General features: G+C 36.8%; 1 protein-coding gene across 1 annotated transcript; it reads left to right on the top strand.

Annotated features, from left to right (window-relative positions):
* Positions 1–9,116: 9,116 nt before the first annotated feature.
* On the top strand, positions 9,117–11,815 carry LOC119982149 (abscisic acid receptor PYL9). The gene is made up of 3 exons (XM_038825357.1): positions 9,117–9,331; positions 9,962–10,177; positions 11,100–11,815. Exons 1-3 carry the CDS (start codon positions 9,203–9,205, stop codon positions 11,316–11,318), a joined length of 564 nt encoding a protein of 187 aa, XP_038681285.1. The 5' UTR covers positions 9,117–9,202; the 3' UTR covers positions 11,319–11,815.
* The last annotated feature ends 476 nt before the right edge of the window (positions 11,816–12,291 follow it).

Here is a 12,291-nt window from a genome sequence, read left to right as displayed (position 1 = left end):
CTGCATTATCATTTTGTTGTCCTTGTATCTACATATCTCGAATTTAGGTAAGTTTCGATCATAATGCACTTGTAGTTTCTACTTCACCTACTCCAATAACATATGGCTCATGTGCCTCTTCCACCACATATGCCAAACCCATCCTATATGAACTTAAAATCCCAAAGAAAAATTATAAAAACAAAAATAAAACTTGTCCAAATAAATGCAAAGCCATTCATGAACACAAGTCAACAATATATAGTTAATCTAGATATAAACAAAATGTTTCAAACAAAATCCTAAAAGAAGGGCATCTACTTGTCCATAGAAATTTAAAATAAGTGTACATAAAACTTAAATTAATACAAGTCCAAATTGCAGGTCCGGCGGCAAGTAGCAACTACTTGTAATGTTTTTTCGAAGATCTTTCATTTCTTCATTTCAATGTATTTGCGCTGCATCTCATTCAAGTTAGACATGTCAATAGTCATAACCTTCTCCTCTTTATGCTCCCGATCAAGCTCAAGCTTTTCTCTCTTCAATTGTAGATACTCATCCATTTTTTGGCTATCCTGAATGATGACATCCATCTTCTGATCATGAAACTTCTACATCAATTCTTGTGACTTCTCAAAATTAATGCTCATTTGAGACTCTCTGTTATCTTCCACATTTATTTTTTTGTTCTTTAGTCGCTCATTTCCAGCCTTCTTACCAATTGGCCTTTTCAATACTGTTCTTTTGCTTGATCAGTTCCAATCACGACATCTTCACTAGTATTCTCCCCAACCAAGATTAGAATAAGGTCTTCCGCTACTGTATAATTTTATGCATTTATTATTTTTGGCTTTTCCATGCTTTTGTCATGCATTTGAGTATCTATATTGATGTCCCTTGCAAACAAAAAGAAATAAATATAGACACGCGAACATAAAATGTCACATTGATATAGTCAGACAATCTACACAAAAGTTCATAAGGAAAATTTTCTTCAATTCATTAAAAAACTGCCACTCCTAAGCTCTTTAAGAAACTGTAGTCCATACTATTTTTGTAGCTACAGAGTTGAATACATAACATTAAATAATGAAAGCTTTAGGCTCAATTTGTCCACAAAACTACAATTCATACACTTTGTTTGTGCTTGTTCAGAAGTCTACTTAGTTCAAATGTTATTAATGAAGCTAGTGTGTCAAGCTTGACACAGACACAGGTCTGCAATGTGTTAAATATTGTTGAATATCGATTTAATAATCATGTCAAATAGACAATAGATTCTTGACTACTTAAACGAAAATATAATATTTAAAAGATGCATATTGTTGAACATCCACCTACTAATCAAGTGAATGAGACGAGCTTCCTCAACATAACACTCCTACTTAACCGAACATGTCACCTTTGAAAATTGCATGGAGTTGTAATTGTCTATAAAATTATTGAAAATAAACATCAGTTTGTTAAAGCCAAGGTACTTCTAACAATTAACTCAAACAATAAACATTTATACAGCTAAAGCCACACCTATTCGCAAACCAATTCGTGGTAGCGATGAACAAATGCATAAAAAATTAAATTCAAAAAATGTTTCACAAGTCCAAGTAATCAAAAATTTTAGGACCCGAAAACAACCTAAAGAGAAGGAGACAATAGACTAGTAAAGGTCTCTGTTTCACCAAATAATGTACCCAGAAATTGTCATTAGATATTGCTTATATATATATGCTTCAATCTTCGTCTACTACATACTTGAGTTATTGTGTTAGCAGAGACTGGATTATTCTCGTTTGCATAGGAACTCTTTACAAGATTTTTTTTTGTGCATAAATAAACAATTAAATTACAAATGGATGCGTTCAGAAATAGGTAAGCCTTAGGTTTTTTTATTTTTTTATTTTTTTATCCTATCCACTTTCGTTTGTTGAATGCTGTTGTGCCCACATCAATTGGAACTCTTTTGATTATCATATGCAACTCTGTTCTTTCTTTTTATTATAATATATGTTTGTTTATGAGATAAGGACCTGAAGTCCCTCTACCTCTCATCATATTTGACAAATTTTCATGAGCTCAAATATGCCTATTTTTTTTCAAGAAAATGGCAAACCTTACGAAGCTTGAATTTGTCGCTCTTGACATCTCCGAAAAAAACTACCTTTCTTGGGTTAGTGATGCTGAAATCAACTTGGAGGCTATGGGTCTCGCTGAGACCATTACAGATGCAAACAATGCATCTACAATGGACCGGGCAAAGGCTTTGATTTTCCTACGATGTCATGTCGATGAAGGGCTCAAAACTGAATATCTCACGGTGAAAGACCCGTTGATATTTTGGAACAATCTCAAAGAAAGATATGATCATCAGAAAACCGTCACTCTTCCAAAGGCCCGCCATGACTGGATTCACTTGCGCCTGCAGGATTTCAAATCCGTTCATGAGTATAATTCTGCTCTCCACAAGATAACCTCCACCTTGCTACTTTGTGGAGAAAAGATCACTGAGGCAGATAAATTGTAAAAAACATTCAGCACTTTTCATGCATCAATGCCATTTTGTCACAACAATATCGAGAGCGTGGTTTCAAGAAATATTCTGAACTCATCTCCTGCCTCCTCTTGGCTGAACAAAACAATGAGCTCCTCATACGCAACCATGAATCTCGCCCAACTGGAACCACACCGATTCCAGAAGCAAATGCTGCAACAGTTCCTAGAAAGGGCTCCGACAAAGCTCGACTAAAGGGTCGACGCACTTACAACAAAAATCATCCCATGTGCCCCCGGAAAGGGAAATTCCTCAAACACAACAAGGGACAAATTTCCAAGAAAAAGGCTCCTACTGGACATGCCAACAATACTTGTTATCGTTGTGGATCAACTGGGCATTGGGGACGTGTTTGCCGCACACCCAAGCACTTGGTGGATCTTTACCAAGCCTCTCTCCGAAGCAAAAAGAAAGTTGTTGAAACAAATTCCCAATAGACAATACTCCTTTGGGTCCCATGGATTTGGTCAATGCATGCCCCCAGCTACTACCACTTCTATTGGTCCTGTGAATGCACCTCAGTTTGATGCACTCACCTATTTTGAGGACACTGATGCTATGTGCAATGAATTTGACTAATTTTGAATTTCTATCATATCCAAGGCCTTTAATATTTAATAAATCTTATGAATAACTGATGTATTCAAAGATCTTAATAAATTATTAATATTTTCATATTTACTATATTCTTACTTTACAAATTATTTTCATTTATTTGTTCTCATTTCTACAAATTAAACCTATCTTTCCTTCAACTTTCTTATTGTCCTTTGTTATTGCTTAATTAGTCTTATTTTATGTTTTAGAAGGTATGGACGTATCTCCCACAAGTCTCCGTCTCGATAAATTTGGTGTAGACATTTGCCTTGTCGACAGTGCTACTACACACACAATCCTTCAAGACCCCAAAATATTTTGTAGACCTTGTTCATACCAACACAAAGATCGACACCATTTTGGGTTCTGGCAATCTTATTGAAGGCTGTGGCAAAGCTTTCTTACTATTGCCTAATGGGACTCAACTATCCATTCCTGATGCATTGTTTGCACCAAAATCCAAAAGGAACCTATTAAGCTTCCGCGATATTCGTCGAAATGGATACCACCTCGAAACTCGAGACGTAAATCATGTGGAGTTTCTTTGCATTACATCTGATATTAATGCCCACAGACATATATTAGAAAAGCTTCATGCTTTATCTTCCCGGTTGTATTATACAACAATCCAAATAGTCGAAACACATGCCATTTTACATAAAAAGCAAGTTGACTCGACTACTTTCATGCTTTGGCATGACCGTCTTCGCCATCCAGGGCCTACTATGATGCATCGCATCATTTCCAACTCATTTGGACATCCTTTGCAACCTCAACATTCCAGCTTAACCAACAAGTATCCCTGCTCTGCTTGCTCACAAGGGAAATTAGTCGTGAGACCTTCTCACCAAAAAATAGATTTTGAATCCCCTATTTTTTTACAAAGAATACAAGGGGACATTTGTGGACCGATCCAACCTGCTAGTGGCCCATTTCGATATTTTATGGTGCTAGTAGATGCATCTACAAGATGGTCCCATGTTTGCCTATTATCAACTCGAAATGTTGTATTCGCACGACTTCTTACTCAAATTATCCAATTGCGTGCACATTTCCAAGATCATCCCATTAAATCAATACGCATTGATAATGCTGGTGAATTCACTTCTCCAACTTTTGATGACTACTGCATGTCCCTTGGGATCACTGTCGAGCACCCGGTACCCTATGTACATACCCAAAATGGGTTAGCAGAAGCTTTTATTAAGCGTCTTCAATACATCACTCGTACTCTTTTAATGCGTACTAAGTTACCTGTTTCTGCTTGGGGGCATGCCATCTTACATGCATCATCATTAGTTCGATTTCGACCCATTACAAATAACCAGTACTCCCCCATACAACTGGTATTTGGTCGTCCACCCAATCTTTCACATTTATGAGTGTACGGTTGTGGTGTTTATGTACCCATTACACCTCCACAACGTACAAAAATGGGGCCACAACATCGATTAGGGATTTACATTGGTTTTAATTCACCAATGATTATTCGATATCTTAAACCTTTAACGGGTGATTTTTTACCGCTCGTTTTGCGGATTGTCACTTTGATGAGACAATTTTCCCGTCATTAGGGGGAGAAAAAAGTGTTTCTATTGAACGACATGAATTATCGTGGAATACATCCACTATGTCTTATCTTGATCCACCCACAAAACAGAGAGAAATTAAAGTACAAAGGATTGTCCAGCTTCAACAAATTGCGAATCAGATGTCGGATGCATTTGCTGATACAACTAAAGTGACAAGGTCATATATACCTGTTGAAAATACACCCGCAAAGATTGATATACCTGTTGGATCAACCAGTGTTGCAGCCAATGAATCCTCGGTTGCACGACTTAAGCGTGGTAGACCTCTCGGTTCAAAGGATTCAACTCCTAGGAAGCGAAAAATAAAAGCATGTTCTATAAATGCTCTTGGTGAGACAATTGAAAACGAAATTCACTCCCAACCCACAATTCACCATGAAAATAATAATGCCCCTGAAGAGGCGAAGGTACCTAAAAACGTGGAAATTTCAATCAATTTCGCATACGCGGCTGAATTGTGGGAACGTAGTGAGATAATCATCGATGATATTTTTTTCCTTCGCAGTAGCTGCAGAAATTGTGAAGAGTGATGAAAAATTTGATCCACGCTCTGTTAAAGAATGTAAACAGAGAATTGATTGGCCAAAGTGGAAAGACGCAATCCAAGCTGAATTAAGCTCTTTAGAAAAACGGGGGGTGTTTGGACCCATTGTTCAAACACCACGTGATGTAAAACCCATTGGTTACAAATGGGTATTCACAAGAAAACACAACGAGAAAAATGAAATTGAAAGATATAAGGCGCGTCTTGTTGCTCAAGGTTTTTCTCAAAGACTTGGAATTGATTATGAAGAAACATATTCCCCCGTAATGGATGTGATTACATTTCGTTATTTGATAAGTCTTGCAGTTTCGAAAAAGCTCGACATACGTCTTATGGATGTTGTTACTACATACTTATATGGAATGTTAGATGCTGACATCTATATGAATGTCCCAGAAGGGCTTGATGTGCCAACAACAGTTGCACAATCACAAAATTTGTATTCCATCAAGTTAAGACGCTCTTTATATGGACTAAAGCAGTCTAGGCGAATGTGGTACAATCGTCTTAGTAAGTGTTTAACTAGGGAAGGTTATATTAATGATGCTAAATGCCCATGTGTTTTCATAAAGAAGTCGAATTTCGGCTTCGCGATAGTGGCAGTGTATGTTGATGACATGAACTTAATTGGAACTCGTGAAGAGATCATCAAGACCGCTGCATATCTAAAAAGTGAATTTGAAATGAAGGATCTCGGGAAAACCAGATATTGTCTTGGCTTACAACTTGAGCATTATCCCGATGGCATTCTGGTTCATCAATCAAACTATACCGAAAAAATTCTAAAACGATTCTTTATGGATAAGGCATACCCATTGAGCACTCCAATGGTAGTACGTTCTTTGGATATTAAGAAAGATCCATACCGTCCTAGAGAAGATAACGAAGAGATCCTTGGTCCTGAAGTACCATATCTTAGTGCCTTTGGCGCTTTACTCTATTTAGCTCAATGTACTAGGCCAGATATCGCATTCTCAGTAAATTTATTGGCAAGATATAGTTCAGCGCCAACACGCCGACATTGGAATGGAGTAAAACATATATTGCGATATCTCCGTGGGACAACAGATATGGGTTTATTTTATTCAAGAGATTCCATGAATGATCCAAATCTTATTGGATATGCAGACTCTAGATATCTTTCTGATCCACACCAAGGTCGTTCACAAACTGGATATGTATTCACTTGTTGTAATGCTGCTATCTCATGGAAATAAGCAGACTATGGTTGCAACTTCTTCCAACCATGCAGAGATTCTTGCCCTCCATGAAGCCAGTAGAGAATGTGTATGGTTAAGATCATTAATCCATCATATCCGCAGCACATGTAGTCTTACTTCAACAATGAAGGAACCGACAATCTTGTATGATGATAATGCCGCCTGTATAGCACAAATTAATGATGGATTCATCAAGGGCGACAACATTAAGCGCATATCACCAAAATTCTTCTACACGCATGAACTCCAAGAAAGTCGACAAGTCCAAGTCAAGCAAATTCGTTCCCAAGACAACCTAGCAGATCTTTTCACTAAGGCTCTACCAAAATCAACTTTTCAGAAGTTAGTCCATGGCATAGGGATGAGACACCTCAACAAAAGATCAGAATGATTTTTCCATCAGGGGGAGCGCATTGCATCAACGTGTTTCTTCCTTGATCAATTTATATCCTACATGTCTCTCCTAATAAGATTGACAAGGTAGGATGTTCAATGTGTGAATTATGATTTATAAAATAGTTGTACTCTTTTTCCTTCGCCTAGGTTTTTTCCCACTGGGTTTTTCCTAAGCAAGGTTTTAACAAGGCACCTTGTCATTATCACACAGACATCCAAGGGGGAGTGTTATGATGAATGTACGTGATAGATACAAAGAATGTGGATGTATTTATACATTACATGTATTAAATTATATCATAAATGTAGATGACTCTTCACATACTATTTGGTTCCTATAAAAGGGACATTATATGAATAAAATGATGAACTTGGTGATAATCATCTGAAGATTTCTCTAAAGATTTCTTATATTTTCTATCAGATTGAACATTTGTCAAAATTGAAAATTTATATCTCTGTAAAATCAAAATAATTCAGCCAAAATCAAAACCAAATCAAGAACATTGAACCCTAGATATTATGTTTCGACAAAATACCTTTAAATCAGATGATTTCAAGAGTCTTAGATATGAGACAAAGGCAAGAAACTAGTGGAGGAGAGCTGTAGGTGTTGATTTCTTCAATTCGACACCCATAGAGAGTAGACAAAAGCTCTAGAGAAGAAGAGTTCTCGTATCTTGCAAATGATTTCACGCGTTCTCTACCCCTGCTAAGGGCTAACGTGTCAATTTTATGAGGTGTAAAATGTAATTTGACACATATAAAGAGCGCTTTTTTGACTTGCTCAACCTAAGGAAGGAAATAAGATATAGGGAATAAAGTAGAGAGTTAAATAATGATAGGGAAACTATTGCATCATTATTTTTTGATATGTTCTTTAGATATAAGGATAGAAAGTATAATAAGGAGATGTTGGGAATGCTCTTAATGCTATGATAGTTTTTTTATAACGGTTATTTGTATTGCTAGTCTTGAGTGACTTGATGATTGATAAATAAAAAAGATGATTTTATTATTGAAAGTTTGTGTGCTCACAAAGATTGTTAATCAATAATAAGAAAATGTGCAGAATAACAAACAATAATAGAACACCACAATTATTACAAGAAAACCCAAAAGGGAGAAAACCTCGAGTCTATATAGCGACAAACTTTTGAAACAATCCACTATGTATGGAAAAAGTTTACAAAAGGGTTGTTCTAGATCCTTACAAAAGGGTCAATTTTGGGTTGTTCTAGATCCTTACACAGTTCACGAAAATAATGTAATTAAGAATGAACGGTGTGATACAAGATTGAAATAATGTAATAAAATGTTTAAGCAATATATTGAGAAGCTGAAACAATGTAAGAAGAGATTGAAACAATGTAATAAATGTTCATGTTTTAATTGTTCCAGATCTTATTACATTGTTCACGAGAACAATGTAATTAAGAATCATCAAGCGAAACATATCGACAATGGATCTTATTGAAAAAGGTTTTACATGTTCATTCCGAATATGTAATGTTTTTGGAATCTAATATGTATTTTGAGAGATAAAATGTTTTGAAGTTTCGGTTAAGAAAAACAAAAACAAAAATATGTGAGAGAAAAGTACATGCCCTTTTTTCTTTTTTTTTCTTTTTTAATTATATTTGAAATTGCCTTATCAAGTGTGGGTGCCACATGTGTTATGTATGTTTAGCATCACCGCATATATATACATACACACATATATATACATGCAGTACACAATGTGTGTAACACACAGTAGACATATGTATATATAGATAATGTATGATGCAGTTGGTCGGGTCTCGGGCTCGAATCAACCCAAAATTGACCTGAGGTGTCCGGTTTCGGGTCGAATCCGGTCCTAGAAATAGAACCTAGGCCTGATGTAATTTTAGGCTCGGACCGGGCCCGCGGGCCAAATTAATTGAATTGCTAGAGTATCTTATCATCCAACCCCACTTGGACCTTTAACATGCTTTGACTTAGGCAAGAAAAAGGCCATTGGGCTGCCGCTGTTGCAGAGACAAAAACATCAACACCAGTAAGTGGACGGTGACAATAAGGAATCACAACCACGTGTAACTTTTACATTAATCTCCATAAACAAGGTTAAGAAGCTTAATTATTATCGAATTTTGGAAGACAAGGTCCGTCTGATCCTACTTTTAACAGAATATAAAAATGGAATTGTCGGTTGTTTCATGGATTCTTTATTAAAGGTAAGGTCATACTTTGCTTCAGTAAAAACCAGAGCTTATCCATTACCTGCCTTTTCCAGACGAACAAGAGAGAGAGAGCGAGAGAGAGAGAGAGAAATCGCCTTGAAATGAACACTGCTGATACGTACGCTGCAATGGAGTCTCAGTACATACGGAGCCACCACAGTCACCAGCTCAGAGACAACAATCAGTGCACTTCGGTTCTGGTCAAGCATGTTAAGGCTCCTGTTCATCTGGTGAGTCCGTTTTCTTTTCCTCTATTTCTGTGGTCGACCCGGCCGATCAATTTGTTTACCGATCTGTATTTCAGCTCGATCTGATCTTTTCGTTTGACTTGTGTTTTTTCTTAATTTTCTTGTTTATTTCGAATCGAATTTCGATAATTTTTTTGACCTTTTTGGGAATTGCTTTGTGGGTTCTCATAAATTTGAAGTTTTGATGGTTGATTCTAGTGAAATTTGGCGATACGAAAGCAATTGGTTATCAAAAGAAGGTACAGTAATATACAACTATAGATCGGCTTTTTGTATTGCAGTATGATATGTAATCATCATCTTCATCCCTCCTTTAGGCAAGGGTGAAGATGATTCTAGAGGCATGAAGTATTTGATTTGTCTCAAATTTGGCTTATCTTTTTCTGTAACCTATCCTCTGTTTAATTTCTGGGGAAATGATGGAGAAGGAAGCAAAAGCGAATAGCAATTTTGATTTTGTAACTTTATATGGCACATGAAAGCTCTAATTCCATGAACACCTGAGGGTGAACAATTATTAGCAGAAATTCTCTTTAACAGCTTAAAAAAATTGTTGTGAGTTTTGCCTCGAGTTATCTTAATATTTGTGTCTGTTTCCATTTCTTGGGTCAGGTTTGGTCATTGGTAAGGCGATTTGATCAGCCACAGAAGTACAAGCCATTTGTTAGCAGATGTGTTATGCAGGGCGACCTTGGAATTGGGAGTGTTAGAGAAGTCAATGTCAAGTCAGGACTTCCCGCTACAACGAGCACAGAGAGATTGGAACTTCTCAATGATGAAGAACATATTCTTGGTATCAAAATAGTAGGCGGGGATCACAGGCTAAGGGTATGATTCTATCTTGGCTTCTGAATGCTGATATATGATTGCAAATTTGCAATCACTGCATTATGTACTGTGCTTGTATATGTTATCATGAACTGGCACAGGAGACTGCTTTTGCATAAACACGGGCCACATTGGCATACATCTGCCCTTCTAATATGATTTCTCATGGAATGATGAGCTTCTACCGTGGAACAAATTTACTGTATAATTGTTCTCTAACCTTGTTTTGATTCCATGTGTTTCCTTTGTATAGATGCATAGATAAAAATAGAAGTTTGCCAGATCACTTGTTTCATGGTTTGTTTGATCCAACCATTGGATATACATATAAGAATTTGTATCCAAATTTGGAAATTTTTTTAAGTGATGAGTTGCATTGAAGTTGGCAAGTATTTTAGCATGTTTCCATATGCTTTTTGTTTAGTGTTTGTGTATGTTGAAAGTTCCTCGACAGTCGTATGTTATAAAATTTTTGGCAGTGTGGGAAAATGTTTAAAGTATGATGACATCTTGTGTGTCCTCGGGTTTTTGTTTTTTAACTTTTGTTTTTCTTATTTCTATAATCTTGATCTGTTGAGTGATAATGTTGCAATGCTCCTCTTTCCTCCCTTAGTTTGGTGTTTGAGTTTCGTTTGGGATCATTGAACCTTGACCTGTTAAGGGCAGCAGTAAGTACAGTTGAGGTCTTATGGGATTTATACCTATATCTTGATTAGACATATTGAAGGAAATAGAAGATTTATCAATATTTATAAGAATAATTAAAACATACATGTGTTGGCTTCCTCATACTGGAGTTCAGTTGTGCCCTAAAAGGTTGTTCTATCAAAAGAGGATATGCCAGACATATTTTACTTTGTCATGTTGATAACTTTTACAGTCACTAATCCCAATCTTTTTTGTTTGTTTATTGATTTGGCAGAACTATTCTTCCATTATCACTGTCCATCCTGAGGTTATTGATGGAAGACCAGGAACCCTAGTAGTTGAATCATTTGTGGTGGATATACCAGATGGAAACACCAAGGATGAGACATGTTCCTTTGTTGAAGCTCTCATCAGGTGCAATCTCAAATCGTTGGCTGATGTATCGGAGAGGATGGCAGTGCAGGATCAGACCGAACCCATCACTGGATACTGATTAGGGATGGGTGTATGTGTACTAGGGTTATATCATCTAATATTCTAGATTCCAGAATCTGTGTAGAGTTTTGTAGGAGAAGCCCTTCATAGTCTCAGGAGTTTTGGATATGGTGTAGGCCTTGCTTTTCTTCATCATGGAGGCCCTCTCTCTTCCTTTCTGCTTTTTCATGTTTGTTTTGCCCCTCGTCAATATTGCTTGGATTCCCTTGTTTTCTGTATCCTGTATCCGGGAGATGGGGTTGTTAGACATAGTTCTGTGAAGTTTTAATCTACACAAAAACGATCGTACTTCTCTTATTGGTACATTGCTCCTCTCTTATTGTTACATTGCTGGGTTGCCGGTCCTGGTATAATGTATTCAGTCATGGTCATGTCTCTGTAAATATTAATTTCAATGAGCGGTTGACTTTGTACTCAAGAATTTCTTCTCGTAGTTATAGTTGTTGCTTGTATCTATATGCAAGGATAATGAGGATGATGTGAAGTGACAATACTTGTTGGATGACGCGTTTATTATTTCCTGTGAAAGTTTATATTGTGTGGCCCTTGAGGCATTAGGGTAAAGAAGATTTACGAAGCGCTTCGTAGAAAAATGATATCATTAAGCTAAGTTGGAAGAATTTGTGAGAGAGCTTACGTAACCAAAAAATGACAATCAGGAGCCAGATTTGGATCAGGAATATAAATCCGTTTAGATGAATGTCCAGTACCCAAGCCGTGGCAACACAGGCTCTAAAATGTCCTTTCTGGCTAGGAATCTGAAGCACGTAGTGAGCCTGCATGAACTGTTAACAAATTTTCCGCAAATACTCATGCCCGATCAATTATAACTGTGCGGAGAAACAAAAACCTGTTCATAATCTCAGCTCCTGCAAATGGGGTATGTTAACTATAAAATCTCGTGTGTACCGGACTTTCTTGGTCATGCAATTATAAAATCTTGTGTGTCCCTTGAGGCATTAGGGTAAAGC

Source organism: Tripterygium wilfordii, chromosome 17, assembly GCF_013401445.1.
Source record: "Tripterygium wilfordii isolate XIE 37 chromosome 17, ASM1340144v1, whole genome shotgun sequence".
Classification (NCBI taxonomy): Eukaryota; Viridiplantae; Streptophyta; class Magnoliopsida; order Celastrales; family Celastraceae; genus Tripterygium; species Tripterygium wilfordii.
The sequence above is the reverse complement of the archived record's forward strand: the minus strand, read 5'-3'. Positions and strand labels throughout refer to the sequence as shown.